Source organism: Dipodomys ordii, unplaced genomic scaffold, assembly GCF_000151885.1.
Source record: "Dipodomys ordii isolate 6190 unplaced genomic scaffold, Dord_2.0 Scaffold20, whole genome shotgun sequence".
In the NCBI taxonomy this organism is placed as follows: Eukaryota; Metazoa; Chordata; class Mammalia; order Rodentia; family Heteromyidae; genus Dipodomys; species Dipodomys ordii.
Window position 1 is genome coordinate 22,280,745 of NW_012267236.1, and position 17,222 is coordinate 22,297,966.

A 17,222-nucleotide genomic window follows, 5' to 3' on the forward strand; every position below is an offset into this window, starting at 1 on the left:
TTGTAATTTAGATAATAAAATGGGTTTCTTACTCTGTACATTATTGATTGGTACTTTGTAGTATGTCCCAGTATTAAATGTAAGGAATTGTGTTACTCAGAATTGTGTTTCATACTAAGGTTGGGTTCATGCTCTGAATTTTATTATATTTTATTATATATTTTTGAAAATTAAATAAGGTCTCATCACACTTTAATTGTTTGATCATGGAATTCTTTCACTATATTATTGATAACATTTAGATGGTCATTAAAAAATGTGTGGTAAGTATCTGTGCCTAGTATCATTTTCAGAAATTAAGATGTGAATAAGATCAAGTCCCTTTCTCAAGTGGGAAGCCTGAAGGTGGATGTCATGTAGGATAGTGAAATGGAGATAGTACTTAGGCAGTCCTTTCCTCCCAAGAACTTCTCTGGACTTGGCCTCTACCTCTAGTTACTGCCCTGTTTTTCCTGTTGTTTTCCTCTAATCCCTCTAAATTCGCTTGCTCTCAGCAAAATTAGCTGCCATATTTTAGAAGTCCATTAGTCAAACCTTAGTCTTCGTATCTGACCCCATCAGCAGCAGTTAGCAGTGTTTTTTTTTTTGGGGGGGTCCAGTTGTGGGGACTGAACTCTGGGCCTGGGCGCTGCCCCTCAGCTCTTCAGCTCAAGGCTAGCGCTCTACCACTTGAGCCACAGCACCACTTCCGGCTTTTTTCTTTTTGCGCATGTGGTGCTGAGGAATCGAACCTAGGGCCTCAGGCATGCAAGGCAAGCACTCTACCACTGAGCCAACTTCCCAGCCCCTTAACAATGTTTTTATCAGTTCTCCTTGTCATACTTGCTTTCTTCCTCTGCCTTCCAAGTGCAGCACATACTGTGCTTTCCTCCTGCATGCTGTGGTTAGTCTTCATCCCCACTTACCATTTAGTATTAGAATGCTCTTGGCCACAGTTCTTGTAGCTCTTTTTTTCTATTTAGACCAATTTTCATTCTTTTTTTTTCTTTTTTCTTTTTTTTTTGTCAGTTGTGGGGCTTGAACTCAAAGCCTGGCCTTGAGTTTTTTCACTGAAGCCTAGTGCTCTACCACTTTGAGCTACAGCACTACTTTTTGTTTTCTGGTGGCTAATTGGAGATAAGAGTCTCATAGCCTTTCTTGTTCTGGCTGGCTTCAAACCATGATCTTTAGATCTCAGCCTTCTGTGTAGTGGAGATTACAGGTGTGAACCACTGGTGTGGCCTGGCTAACCGACCAAATTTCATTTGCCATGCTTGCTGTGGTTAGTTTTTAGATACATGCACTGTGGTTTTTCTTACTTCTTCTTAAGTCTCTGCTTTCAATGAGATCTTTTTGCACAAACAAAACTACCTATCTCTGGTATTCCTTGCTTTATTCCTACCCTGCTTTGTTTCACTAATGTACTCACGATCACTTTGTTTTACTATCTGTCTCTCCCATGAGTAGAACATAAAACACACATGGCAAGGATTTTTGTCTGTTTTGCTATTTCCTCAGTATCCACAACAATATCTGTGTCACTTTGTAGATTACTAAAAATTGAATGACATAGGAAGTTTTATGTATATCTGGAGAAAAACATTCTAAGCAAAAAGAACAGCAAATGTAAAGGACCCAAGGTAGGATTCTATGAACAACTGGAAGGCAGTGTTGTTGAAATTTGGAAGAAGAATAGTGGCAAGTGATACCAAACTAACTCATCTTCCATGACTTGGTTCTAAAAATTATTTAGAAGATTTAGCTGCTGCTTTTAGATTCGGTACTCGCTTTTTTCTTTTCATGCAGTAGTCCATATGTATCTCCAGCATAGCCCTTGCCTTATAGTTTTACAGTTTTCTTCTTATTTCTTCACCATCATAACCTGGGCCTCCAATTCAGTCCTCAAAGTTTTTACCAGTTTTTGCTTTCAGTTTAAAAGTTCTAGAAGTATGTCATCCATGTTGCAAGCATGTTTTAATGCTTTGCTTTTCATTGTCCGTTTTTTATTTATTTACTTCTACATTGACCTATTCTGCTTAATAGAGAGATTGTCTCTTGTTATGATTTATGATAAATTCATTTCATAGACTTTTGTTTAACTTATTATGTGTTCTCCTGAGAGTAGACATTGTGAAAGCCATATGTTCTTTAAAAGCACTTTATCCTCAACATTTGTACATCACTATTTATGATACATCTATGAGTATCAAAGCTAACTTGGATGGAAGGCAAAACCCTGTCACTGATCTAACAGACCAGATCCCATCTACTGGAAAAAGAGCATTCAAAGATAAAAGCATAGTTTGCATATATAAGTAGATTTGCTGACAAAAGGGAATCTGAAGATGCGGGAGTAACACATCTATAGTTGTTAGTAATAGGGAAAGAAATAACTCAAATGTGAACCAAAAATAAGTAGCTACCTTATATCAGTTACATAATAAACTGGTAACAATGAAATAAAACAGTCCATGTTTAAAATTTTAAAAACTAATATCAGCAAATTGTATCTTTACCAAATCAAGGTGAAACTGATTATAATGAAGTGTAATGCTTATGAGTGAAAGGAAGGTTGGTGCTGAAAGTGTGACAGTAGCAACTGTCCACATGTAAGCATGCCCAGTGGTAGAACACTGAATTAGAATCTACAGAAAACCCTACAAATAGACAGGGTGGTTTGATTAAATATACACATATACATTTAAAAAATATTGTAACTAAGTTGCTAGGTTACTGACACAAATTGCTGTTAGTGCATAAAAAATGGAAGTCTTTGGGATTGTACATGCATCCATAATAAAGAATGGACCAGGGGGCTGGGAAGGTGGCTCAGCGGTAGAGTGCTAGGTTTGATTCCTCAGCACCACATAAACAGAAAAAGCCGGAAGTGGTGCTGTGGCACCAGTGGTAGAGGGCTAGCCTTGAGCTGAAGAGCTGAGGGACAGCACCCAGACCTAGAGTTCAGGCCCCACGACCGACAAAAAAAAAAAAAAGAATGGACCAATGTGTTTAGATCTCTTTAAGGCTTAGCAGTAGTATTTCCCTGGGTGAAGTGATATTCTACTATATGTTGGTGGGCAGCATTGAGCTTGTGATATATGGTTTAAAAGAAGCAACAATAGCAAATCAAATAAAAAATAACTTTAGAATTAAGTAGAATCATTCTGATGCTTTAGAATCTTTATTTGACGTTATTCTTTTTGAGACAAGGTTGAATTCACAATCCTCTTGCCTCAGCCTCCTGAGTACTAGAATTGCAAGCATGCACCACCACACCTGCCTCTGTCATTATCTTCAAAAACCAGGATTTTAGAAATTATAAAACGCTAGATTTAAATTTGCAGTGTAATCAAATGCCAAATTAAAAAAATTAAGTTAAACTATTTGTGAATTTGCTGAATGTTTTACTTAGCATAGTATTATACAACTGTTCATTTTAACATGTATTTGTATTCCTTACAGGGCGGTTACTGAGAGCCAATCAGATTACTTTCAACTGGGACAGGCTTGCCAGCTGGATCAACCTTACTGAGCAGTGGCCATATCGGACTTCATGGCTAATATTATATTTGGAAGAAACTGAAGGTGTCCCAGATCAACTGACATTAAAAACCATCTATGAAAGGTACTTAGTGTGACATCTTTGTATTTAACTTCATCTTGGGTTGAGTCTCAAAACAAAACAAAATACATAGAAAAGCAAACTGAAAAATAGTAAGTATAAAGTGTGTGCTTTTATACTTCTGAATGCATTCTCACTAATTTATACTTCTGGTCTTTGATCTTTTAGAAATCATCTTATGAGATAGAAGAGTGGGATTTCCCTTCATTTTATAGTAAAATACTAAGCATTATTTCTTGAATAAATATGTCTGGTCTGTCATATCCTGGGCACTGTAATTATCAACACTTGCTAGATGAACACAGGTAGCCTGTACTCCTAGCTACTCAAGAAGCTGAGATCTGAGAATCACAGTTCGAAGCCAGCACAGGCAAGAAAGTTCTTGAGACTTTCATCTCCAATTAACCACCAAAAAAAGCTGCATGTGGAGCTGTGGTTCAAGTGGTAAAGTACTCAGGGACAGCACCCAGACCCTGAGTTCAAGTTCCAGGACTCCCCAGACAGCTGAACTCAGGAAAATATTTCTCTAGGTGGGTTTATGGGAGCGGGATACTCTGGAGAACTCTTTTTAAAATAGACTTTCTAATGAGTTGAAATTAGTCCTAATGCAGAGGACTTGGCTTCTTTTAACAGCACTAATTTTTTTAGCAGCCTCACTTTCCTTGGGACACCTTTACATGCACTTCTAGAAAATGAAAAGGTTTTCAAATTCTCTGCTTTGTTTTTGTTTTTTGTTTGGGGGGTCTGGTCGTGGGGCCTGAACTCTGGGCCTGGGCGTTGTCCCTCAGCTCTTCAGCTCAAGGCTAGCGCTCTACCACTTGAGCCACAGCTCCACTTCCGGCTTTTTTCTTTTTGCTTATGTGGTGCTGAGGAATCGAACCCAGGGCCTCAGGTTTGCAAGGCAAGTGCTCTACCACTGAGCCACCTTCCCAGACCCCTCTGCTTTGTTTTTTTTTGCTTTTATTTCTCACTGTAAAACTGACTGAAAGCAGCAATAATTATATTACAGCCTGGATGCTGGGCTCTCTTCACATTTCCTTCATCATATTCATTAATCCATCACTTGAAAACCCAGCTTTACACAGAGTCTTAGGACATGCACAGAATGTAGACCAGTCCTTTGCCAAAATGTAATATGTGTGACCTCAACTATGAGACCCAATAGAAACCTCAGGACACATCTTTACCTAAATCTGTGGTTCTGGTGGCATTCTGGTATTCTGGGCTCCCACCAGAATCACCCATTAAGCTCTGCTTACAGCATTCTAGAATTTTTGTAGCTTGCAGCTCCTAAGGTTTCTAGCTTTCTCCTGTAAATCCGCTGGAACAGTTTCTGAACCAGATTGCCAGGGATAGTCACAGAAACAAACATACTTCTTTGGTATCAGTTTTCTTCGTTAGTGAGACTTGTGTCACTGTGACAAAATACCTAAGAGAACAACTTACAAGAGGAAAGATTTCTGTGGCACAAGGTTACAGAGGTCCCAGTCTGTTGTGTCGGGAGGGTGTGGCAGAGTGGAGAAGCTGGTTAGGAAGTGGTTAGGAAGCAGATAGACACAGCATGTGCTCTGCTCCATTTCTAAAAACTCCATCTTAATTTCCATCACTTTGTACCTCATAAGAAACTATCAAAAATTTATGTTTTTAAATTAATTGAAATATGTATGTAGACAAAAGAAAGTGTATAATTTAAAGGTAATAATAATTACTACATCTTGCTTATGAAAAATAGTATTATTAATCATATAACAAAGTAACTGAATTTTTGCAAGGTAATATTTTTGTTGAAGTAAATATAAAGTACTATATATTGGAGACATAGGAAGTGATGTCAGCATTGCTTTTTGATTAAACCAGTTTACTACTTTAGACTTAGGCCCTTGGCAGAATTGCCATCTAAAAGTGGATTAGACCTGGCTTGGAGATACTTTCCATTTTTGGAGAAATAAATAGGTCTCACATTTTTTTTTGTTGTTGTTGTTGGTCATGGGGCTTGAACTCTGGGCCTGAGTTGTCTCTGAGCTCTTGCACAAGGCTAGAGCTCTACACTTTGAGCCACAGCACCACTTCCAGTTTTTAAGTATAATTGGAGATTGGAGTCTCACAGCAGTTTTTCTGCCCTGGCTGGCTTTGTACTGTGATCCTCAGATCTCAGCCTACTGAGTAACTAGGATTATAGGCCTGAACCACCAGCACCTGGCAAGTCTCAGATTCTTATCAGTACTTAAAATAATATTTGTAGCTAGGTCGACAAAGACATAAAGACATGATAGACTCCAGTCTTTGAGAATTTATAAGGAATTGACTTAAATAAGATGATTTGGAATGGAAAACTATACAAAGCCAATTTGATCAACATATTGCAAAGTCATTTATTGGAGGATGTTAGAATAATTTAGATGACTGTTTCTAGTTAGCCATAGTTGAGTTTTTTGATGCTTGTCATTTGAATAATAAAAAGTTTTATTTACAGCCGACAAAAAGCAGCAGTATATAATTGATATTCATTTATTTCATTAAAGAAATCTGATTTGGTAAAAACAATCAGAAAATAGTATTTAGTATTTTTAACACTAGTAGTAAAATTTATTTTTTTAATCCATAAAAAGCCTCATTTATTTTTATAGCAATTTGATGACACATCTGCTGGCATTATTCAGCTGAAAAAGAAAATGTTGGTTCTTGGTGTTTAGTAAAATTGCTTTGTTAAATTATTTTCTAAATTGTTCAACTTTTAACAAATGACATTTGATACTAACACTGGAAAGCAATTTTAGCTAATTAAGTAGATCCCTCTATAAACCATTGGAACATTAAGATGACATACTGTTCATTCAAGATTATTTTAATTGGTACAATTATTGCAATTTTCTTGCAATTATGCGTTGAGCTAAAAGCTTTTGTCTTGATCAGTTGAAGGTTTTTTTTGTTAACATACATTTAGTAAGAAGAAAGAGTGTAAAATAAAAACTCTAGATACTAAAGATTTTTTTCTCTGCTTTTTATTTCAGAATTTTAGACAGTCATTGATGTATTTTGGTATAAAAGTTTATTTCTGATATTTAGAGTATTTTAGGCAATGATAGACATTTTTAGAGAATCAATTTAAGTAGCTTTCATGAAGATGGTGCTTAATTTCTGTTTTGACACTGTTTAGACAATCTTTTACTCATTATAATGGTCAGAATAATTTTTTGTGAAGAATAACATATTTCATTTTGGTATTCTTGTTTTTTAAAAAAACAATTGGACAAGTTTTGAGAGAGCATAAGAATAATAGCCAGTTTATATTTTATTGAAACAGCTGTTTGTTGAACAGACATTATGGACCTAATTAATGACCTTCATAGATATATTTGATAGTTTTAAGTTATTTGGTAATATTTGAATGAGTATAATGCTCTTTCCCAAACCAAACTTTTCATATGCTTAAGAGAATTAAATCTCCCAATCGTCCACGCCTCGCTTATCTCTTACAAACCTCCTCCATCATCCTTTATTTCTACGCCCTTCATCATTTGGAGTGAATCTTGTATAGGCTTGTTTCTTTTATATGTGGATTTGAATAGTTTTAATAACATGAAAAAATGAACATTGGTTTAAATTTGTGAAGTTGTTTCATTCCCTTTGTAATACAAAATATCTTCTTTGTACTGATAATTTTTGTGGTAATTACAATTTTGAGATACTAGAAATATTTATTCCAGACATTGTTTTATGCAGGCTGTTTAGATGTTTTTGTATGCGTAGCATAGAATGTTATAGAAATTCTTTATTCTTGATATTATAGGTATTTTTATAGGTATTGAAGTTGTCATCATTCAAAATTTATTAAATTACTATCTTGTATTTAATAGTTGTTTCCATCTTTGTTCCCAAAACACACTTTACCAGAATGCAGAGGTTAAATAGTTTGTCAGTACCTTTATCATTTTAAAGAGATAACCTAATTTAGTCCTTTTGGACATCATAAGATAATTCTCCATATGGAGAACAAAGTAGGTTTGTACCGAAATAAAAATTATACAAATAGATACAAAAAGATTAGTACAAATAACATTTCACCTAGCTAGGAAAAGATAACAGTGTATTTACTGAGTTTTCTGTAATATAGAATAAAGACAAATATGCATTGTTGGTTTTGCACTGTTTATATTCATTGTCTTGGTGCAAATTGATTGAAAAAAATCTAGATTCTTAAAGGTGAAAGGCAGTATTTATTTGTTTGTTTATTTATTTAGTAGGTTGTGGGGCTTGAACTCAGGGTCTAGGTGCTGTTCCTGAGCTCGTTTTGTCCAAGGCTAGTGTTCTACTGCTTTGAGCCATAGCTCTACTTTTCCAGCTTTTGAGTGGTAATTGGAGAGTAGGGTCTCACTGGGACTTTTCTGCCAGGCTGGCTTTAAATTGTGATCCTCAGCTCTCAGTCTCCTGAATAGCTAGGGTTAGAGGCATAAGCCACTGGCTAAGGGCAGAACTTTTGGAGTTTATTTTGATACACTTGAAAATCATGCCCACTTTTGTTGTTTGAAGAATGAAAATGAAAGAGATTAAACTCTACATGTTTGACCATTCTTGAGTTTATCTTTTTATATTCTGAAATTTATTTGTTTTGTTGTTGCTGCTGGGTTTGTAGCAACATGCAAAAGTATGAGGTAAATTAATTGGAGAAAGCTTAAAATTAATTCATTTATTTAGAAAATAGTCTTGAGTACCTAATATGGGCAAGTATTGCTCTAGGATACATCTGTGAACAAAACTGCAGAGATTTCCAGAGAGCTTTGCATTCCTCCAGTGAGTGGCAGGCAATAAATAAATAAAACATACAGTTGCCACATTAAAAAGCAACAGGCCCTGTGGAGAGAATAAAATGTAGACAGTTGGGGAGATGCAGAATGATACAGGCTTCATATTAAATGAGTCAGGATAGTCCTTGCTGAGAAGGGAAGAGGGTTGTACAAAGGCATGAAGGAGGTGTTTCCAGGTAGAATGATCGATTTGGACTGAGGTCCTTAAGACCAGAGAGCACTTAGAATTAATACTTGAGGACCAGCAGCAGCAGGGGTGTTGGTATGGTGAGAAGGAGCCCAGAGGGGACAGGATAGGAAGGGAGGCCAGGGGAGTGGGTTCATGGACTACTTTTGAAGGACTAGTGACAAAAAGGATGGTGACTTTTCCTCTGAGTAGAGATCCGTTGTAGGGCTTTGGGGAAATTGTACCCATTTCCCTAATGTTCTAGCAGCTATATTCTTTGTGCATACTTGGCCTGTTGATACAGAAAAGTAAATTTTGTAAATTGTATACTGGGAAAAGCATGAACCCAGTTACAAAATAATAATAAGATAAATGAGAAAGTAGTTGGGCAGCTACTTACTCCCCAATGAAGATGAAAGAAATGAGAGAAAATGATACATGGTGGTACTCTATGATTAAGAGGAGGACACTGAACAAAACTGTAGTTACTCTAAATATTGGTTGAAATGTATATAACTAAACTTTCTCTGTGTCTGTCCTGTTGTGATAGTTTCTTGTCTTATTCATTTTATTTATTTTCTAGTAAAATGATAGATTTAGAGCATAGTTTGGTGTTGTTTCAAAAATTCCTTCTTTCCTTATAGTCTGCACCTCTGATGTTTAAACCCTTGGTTAACAGTGAAGGAAGGTGATTTTAGTATATTGACAACTGCTAGGTGTAGGGAGATGTTACAGACATTAGAAAAGCTAGTGAGTTGCTTTTGCACTCAAACTAAATTTGATTTATAGGAAATCATAACCCATTAGGCTATAAGGATAAAGTGATATAATTAATCAAGACTCTGCAGGAATGAGAATCAAAATCAGGTTTATACTGCAGTTTCAGCACCCTGGTTTTCAGGCCCTTTTCTCTGCTTTCCACTTTCACGTGTGGTTCTTCTGCCCCGTCCTCCCTGTTCTTCCCCTCATTCTTTGGTCTCATAGTATTCCCTTATGCGGCTTGCTATAAGAATTCTTATAAATGCTTGGAATACTTGTCTCTAGGAATTGTAACTTCTCTAAACTGATGGATTCCATGCTTCCATCCAAATGCTTGGAATAGAGTAGGCATTAGTGGATATGACTAAAAGAATAAAGAAATCTGATGATGATTTGGATTGAAGAAGGCCTGAGTTCAGGAAGATGGTGGATGAGAAGCCTCACTTTATCTTGAAAAGAATCCTGTCATACAGATGTGTCTTTGGTTGGTTCTATGTATAAATGAAATGTTTTCTTACTACACCAGCTGGCCAGGTGCACTTGAAGTTGTGGTCTGCATAGATTGAATGTGATTATATATTTCAGGCAACACCTATGGTTTCTGCTTTTTGTTGGTGATAATACTAAAGATATAACAATGTTTTCTTAGGCATTTTCCCATAACTTTGAGTTTGGCTACATTTCTAAGGGTCATACATTTATAATACCTTTATTGCGGTATGAATGGTCATATTGCTTTGTGTTTGCACTTTTAAACCGGGCATTTATACTTCACTTCCTTACAGATTATTATCGGTGTCCTTAGGTTACATGACTTAGAGGGCTCCATTTTTGATTTGCTAAACTTTTTTTTGATGTGCACTCACCAAACAAATATTTATAGCTTGTTTTGTGCTGGACATATTCCAGTAGAAGTACCAGCCTCACTTTGTACGTGCAGTACATTGAGTGAAGTACTTTCCTTGGATCATCTCATTAGTACCCTGTGTAACTAAGGAGGCAGAGCACTTAAAGTTACTAGCAGTTTGTGCTAATGAAAAATAAAATGTGTGTGTGTGTGTGTGTGTGTGTGTGTGTGCATTGCACGTGCATGCCAGTACTGGAACTAGAATTTCAGGCCTCAAGTTCATGCCTGGCACTCTACCACTTGAGCCATGTCTCCACTTCCAGCTTTCTGCTGGTTAGAGATTAGAGTTTTAAGGGTTTGTCTGCCCAGGCTCGCTGTAAACTATGATTCTCAGATCTCTGTCTCCATAGTAGGATTACAAGCATGAGCCACCAGTGCCCAGCTAAAGAAAATGTCGCAAAGTTGTGTGTTTCTAATTCCAACATGAAAACCTCCAACATATAGGAAAGGCAAATAAGAAAGGCAATTTCTCTAAAATATATTTTACTATGTAAAAATTTTGTCTACTATGTTTAAACTTTTTAAACACTTTAAAAAAATCTTTAAAGTTTCTAATACAGACATTTTGTCTTTAAATATTTTTAAATCTGATTATTGTAGGATTCAGAATTACTAACATTCTTGAATGTCTCAGAGATTTATATCTATTTTTTTTCTTCTTTTTTTTTTTTTTTGGGTCCGGTCGCGTGGGGCCTGAACTCTGGGTCTGGGCGCTGTCCCTCAGCTCTTCAGCTCAAGGCTAGCACTCTACCACTTGAGCCACAGCGTCACTTCCGGCTTTTTTCTTATGTGGTGCTGAGGAATCGAACCCAGGGCCTCGAGCATGCAAGGCAAGTGCTCTACCACTGAGCCACCTTCCCAGCCCCTATATCTAATTTTTTGACAGATGACCTTGCCATTATAACTTTGTTTTTGATTATTATTTTCAATAAAAATGCCATTCCAGATTTAAAAAAAAAACTCTGGAAAAACAAAAATAATGTATAATGAGGATGCTATCTAATTAAAATTCTAAGAGCTAAAGTGGCCTCTATCAGCAATATTCCAAAAGTCCACAAGATGGGAGTATTTCATCAGAAATGTTAGCATGCTTCGCCCTGAACTACAATCTGAGACTTTTTGCTGTTCTTTAGGAGAAAAACAAGGGTAAAAAAACCAGGTTATAGAAGTAGTGAATTTCCATTTCTTTAAAAAAAAAAAGTTTCACAGAATCACAAATAGTAAGTGCTTATGTACTCACATGAGGTAGTACTAATACTTTTTTCTCCCATAGTTCTTTTTGTTTGCAGGATTGTGGAGTAAGCTCAGGGCCCTTGTGCAAAAGCATTTTATCACTCACTGGGCAGCACCCCTAGTTCTTTCCTAAAATTTGTTAAATTTAACTTTTGGGGAAAAGATGGATATTAAAATAGTATTTTAAATCTGCTTATGCATTTAGTTAAGATTTAAAAATACTAATAGTTAGGAAGTGGCACTGTGGCTCAAGCGGTAGAGCGCTCGTGTTGAGCTGAAGAGCCCAGGGACAGCGCCTAAGCCCAGAGTTCAAGCCCCATGACTGACAAAAAAAAAAAAGATAAAAATACTAATAGTGCCAGGTGCCTATTGCTCATACTCATAATCCTAGTTACTCAGGAAGCTGAGATCTGAGGATTGTGGCAGGAAAGACTGTGAGACCCTCACCTCCACTAAACTACCAAAAAGCCAGAAGTGGAGCTATGGCTCAAGTGGTAGAGTACTATCCCTGAGAAAAATGAAGGTCAGAGACAGTGCCTAGATCCTGAGTTCAAGCCTCAGGACTGGTAAAAAACAAATACTAAACATTATAGAGGTCCTGTGCTTATTAAAGATTAACTCGCGTGTGTGCATGCGTGCGTGTGTGTCCGCACTAAATCACCTAGAGTCTTATAGACTTTTCCTGACAGGTCTGGCTTTGGACTGTGATCCTCAGAACTCATCCTCCTAAGTAACTATGATTACAGGCATGAGCCATTGGTATCTGGCTCTAAAGATTAAATCTTTAAGATAACTTGTGTAGGTTAAATCTTGAGAACAACTTATATAGAAAGGTTTTAGAGTTTAGGCCCCACGACCAAAAAAAAAAAGGTTTTGTTTTAAGATAAGACGCACATGGATTATTGATTTTGAGCTGAGTGCTTTCATTACCTGTACCTGTTACTCAGAACGTTGGTTTGGTTTATTTTCCATACAACTGTCCCTGGCTGTATTGTGGTTCATTTGCTGCAGCTTCACTGTGTCATAGGTTTTTTTTTTTATGTTTATAATACAAAAGTAGTGATCCCTCACCTATCATGGGCTTAGTTTACAGAAAAGTAAGAATCCGCAATGCAGCAATAAGTGAACTGTGGTACAGTGGGGACGAGTATCTAACACTGATGCTTCATGAATTTTCACTTATTGCTGGGGTCTCTGAACGTAACTCCTGCGATAGGTGAGGGATCACTGTATTATAGCTTGAATTCAGGGCCAACATCTTTGTAACTATGTATCCTGGATGGATTATTGGAGGGAAACACTACACCAGCTTGTTGATTGAGATGAAGTCTTACTAACTTTTCCTAGGACCCTCCCAATCTCTGCTTCCTGAGTAACAGCTTTACATTCATGTGCCACCAACATGCAGTTTTATCTAGAGTTACAGTGCCAAACATTTGTTTCGGTGTATATGATTAGTGTGATGCTTTCTTCAGTTTCTTAAAGGCAACAATTTACATGGACGTCTCATTACTTGGTATTAACTTGTGATATTAGTGTTGCCTCAACAGCTATAAAAAGAGATTCATTTTATCTGAGCATTTTAAAGAATTATACTATAAACTCCTGATGGTAAGCAGGCTGAGCTTTTTAACAGTAGATATTATCTTGATATTTGGTCATCTGGGAATTATTTTGCTTCTTAACTCTTTCCAGAAGTCTCTTGTGACTTGTGATCCTTGATGGAAATGATCAGTCACTTTGCATTGTTCTACCAAGGTGAGCATCATACCGCCATGCACTGATTTTCAGATGTTCATTCTCAGTGGAAACATTTTTTTAAATGAAAGCTTCTCCCAATAACTAAAGTCAAATTTACATAAATGAAGTGATTCAGATGATAATATTTTAACAAATTCACTTTGAGCTGTTTTAAAGAATGGTATAAAGTTGAAGGATTGTGAGTGATTATTGCAATTCCTTATTTGTTTAAACGTTTCTCAAGTTTTGGTGTGTAGCCTAACCAATAAGGAGAAATAAATATTACCAATTTTAAATGTTCTTTACAAGGCAATATATTTTACTTAATCTAGAAACTTGAAAGATTAATTGGAATATTGTTTCTCAGGCAAGTTGCCAACAAGTTGAGCAACAAGTCGCTCACATTTCTTAGAATTATTGGGAATGTTTGCTATTTTCCTCTTACTAGGTCTTGTCACCTGGACCATTTCATTTATTTTAAGCCCTCTAGTGTCTACTCTGTAGTAGTGTGCTGCTTATATAACTTCGTGATCAGAAAATGCCGATCTGGATTTTAAAAAACAATGTAGAGATGTCTATGGCCTTGTTTGAACTGGTATGATGGGCAGGGCACTGACTTTTGGTGCAGGCAGACGCAGATCCTGGTGATGCCATTTATGTTTGTGGTGAGATCAGCCACCTTAACCTCTCTAAGCTTAACCTCTTTAAGCCTCAAGTAAATTTACAAATTATATTTTTTTATTTAAAATATTTAAAAATTGGGCCAGGCGCCACACCTGTAGTCCTAGCTACTCAGGAGGCTGAGAACTGAGGATTGCAGTTCAAAGTCAGCCTGGGCATGAAAGTCTGTGAGACTCATATCCAATAACCACCAGAAAACTGGAAGTGGTGCTGTGGTTTAAGTGGTAGAGCACTTGCCTTGAGCTAAAGATCTGAGGGATAGGACCCAGGCCCAGAGTTCAAGCCCCATGACTGACCAAAAAAAAAATTAATAATTCATAGGGTATTGGGAGCAAAATGGGCTAAAGTACTCTCTGGATTGTTATAACTTTTAAGTGTATATTTAATTTAGAATGTATATAATAAAAAGAATCCTGAGTCCCCAGTGTACCTTAGTCAGCACATTTTACATGGCATGCAAGTGCAAAGCCACTGCTTATTAGTGGTATACTGAGCCTAGGCAGATGCTCACAAGCCTTATTATTGTACCTCAGGCTTATTGGTACTTTCTTATACCTGTATTACTAGAATTACAGTGGAGTTATAGTTCATTTTTAAACTGAAAACCAAAGTTGCTCAGACATGGATGGAACAGCTCTGATCTCTGTGAAGGCATAGTTTTCTTTCCTTTCTTCAAGAGCTGAGAGCATATACCTGCATGGTGAGGCCTGTGAAGCATCTTCAGAGCCAGACTTTGAACTCAGCTTCCACACTTTTGAAATAAGGAAACTGGAACCTAGAGAAGTAGAAGAATTTGCCCTAAATCTCCCACAGTTTACAAGTAATTGAGCCTCTGTTTCAAAAAATTAATCTTTATGCATTATAGCCTTATTCTAAATTTTCTGCAGTCACTAAGTTTGAATTAGAACAAAGTCTTTGAAGTAGCAATTAGCCAAGCTCATGCCTATAATTCTAGCTACTTACTAGGATCACAGCTTGAAAACAGACTGGGCAAAAAGTTTGAAGACCTCATTTTAACAGAAAACATTGGATATGGTGATAGACCTCTGTCATCCCACCAGGGGTAGCAAGCATAAACATGAGGATCACAATCCAGGCTTGCCTGGGTAAAAAGTGAGGATCCTGCCTCAACCAGAACCAAAGCAAAAAGGGATAGAAGTATGATTCAAATGATAGAGTGCCTGCCTAGCAAGCTCAAAGCCCTGAGTTCAAACTACAGTATTGCAGATAATTAATTAGTGGAAAAGGAAAGAAAGTCAGCCATATGCCAGTGGTGCACACCTATAATCCTAGCTACTCAGGTGGCTGAGATCTGAGGGTTGTAGTTCAAAGCCAGTTGGGGTAAGAAAGTCTGTGAGACTCTTATCTCCAATTAACCACGAGAAAACTGGAAGTGGTATTGTGGCTCCAAGTGGTAGAGGCTAGCCTTGAGTGAAAAAGCTCAGGAATGGTGCCAGGCCCTGAATTCAAGTCCCATGATTCTCTCTCTCTCTGCCTCTCTGTCTGTCTGTCTGTCTCTCTCTCTCTCTCTCTCTCTCTCTCTCTCTTGTGCATGCACACAGAAAGAAAGTCATTGAAGTAAATGAATGTTGTCATCTTGGGCAGAGAATAGAGCTCAATGGTAGAATGCTGGCTTAGCGTGCACGAGGCCCTGGGTTTGATCCACAGCACTGCCAGGAAAAAGAACGGTGTGATTTTGTTGTTGTTGTTGTTGTTGAGAGCATAGCAAAGTTGTATTTCATATAGGAATTGTATTTCTAGAAATCACGGTTTTCAAAACTGCATTTAATGCTAAATATTTTGCTTCCTCTATAGTGAGGAAGTACTTCATTTGGGTCCCCCAGTTAATGCTCTTTCTCCTTGTTATCAAAGGTGAATGTAGAATAGTTACCAAGTGGAATCTTAGAGGTGGTTAAAATGTATGGGATGCTGGAAAGGCAATGTGTAGAGGGCAATTTATAACTGTAAATCTCTACAATAAAAAGAGCTTTCAGAAAGGTCTTAAATTAGTAGCTTAATTTTATACACCGAGGAACAAGAAAAAGAACAGCAAATTACACTCAGAGCTAGCAAAAGGAAGGGAATAAGAAAGGTTACAGTAGTAGATATAAGTAAAATAGCAGTAGAGTGAAACCAGGAGTTGTTTCTTTGACAAGATCAACAAGATGAATAGTTCACTGTGAGAGTCCAGGCTCTAGTTGGCCCTGGGGCCTGAACCTGAGGCCAAAGTGAACACAGGTGGCTTGAATGGATTCCTCTGAGCATTAGGCACTTCAGCGTAGTCGATTTTTCTCAATTATCTACAGTCTGGAGTTCTGTGTATGATATTTTAATTGGGGGATTTGATTAGGCAGAAAACTCCACAGTTGTACAGATTATAGTTAGAAAAAATCATTCCTATTGTTCTTTTGTTGGATTTAATGTTGAGAGAGTAACTATAAAAACTTAAATCGCGGGCCTGGGAAGGTGGCTCAGTGGTAGAGTGCTTGGCTTGCATGCTTGAGGCCCTGGGTTCGATTCCTAAGCACCACATAAGCAGAAAAAAAAAAAGCTGGAAGTGGCACTGTGGCTCAGGTGGTAGAGTGCTAGCCTTGAGCTGAAGAACTGAGGGACAGCGCCCAGGCCCAGAGTTCAGGCCCCACGACCAGAACCCCCAAAAAAACTTAAATCGCATGCCTGGGTAGGAAAAGTGGGCCGTACTGTAGCTGCAGTTATTCAAACACAGATGCCGTCATTTATCATTGGACAGTTGTAACAGACCAAACTGGTATCTCTGGAGCAGGTAGTTGTCACCTTGAAGGGAGAAAAGCCTTAAAGCATTGTTGTATTTGCAAAGAATCAAGATGTGGAATGGGGGGGGGGGAACGACTGGGAGTTAAAAAACAACTATTTTTAAGTTATAATGGCTTTAACTCATATTTTTCCCTAAAATGAGTTTCTACATAATAAAGTGAGGTAATAACATAGTTGGGTTATATGGTCTTCATCTGCTTTCCTGGCCTTTTTTTTTTTTTCTTTTTTGTCGGTTGGTGGGGCTTGAACTCTGGGCTTGCGCGCTGTCCCTACACTCTTCAGCTCAAGGTGAGTGCTCTATCGCTTGAGCCACAGCGCCACTTCCAGTTTTCTGGTGGTTTATTGGAGATAAGAGTTTCACGGACTTTCCTCCCTGGGCTGGCTTTGAACTGCAATCCTCAGATCTCCGCCTCCTGAGTAGCTAGGATTACAGGCGTGAGCCACTGGCACCCGGCTTTCCTGGGCATTTTATATTAAGTTGTTTCGTTTAAAACGTCTAGGGAAGTGGAACTGTGGCTCGAGTGATAAAGCACTAGC

General features: G+C 37.6%; 1 protein-coding gene across 2 annotated transcripts in view; it reads left to right on the forward strand.

The window, feature by feature from the left end:
• The window catches only part of Kidins220 (kinase D-interacting substrate, 220kDa), an 87,307-nt gene that overhangs the window by 42,435 nt on the left and 27,650 nt on the right, over window positions 1-17,222 (forward strand). For both annotated transcript variants that reach the window (XM_013013675.1, XM_013013676.1), the window contains exon 22: window positions 3,442-3,604. In XM_013013675.1, the coding sequence (XP_012869129.1) occupies window positions 3,442-3,604 (163 nt within the window). The remainder of the gene's footprint in view (window positions 1-3,441; window positions 3,605-17,222) is intronic.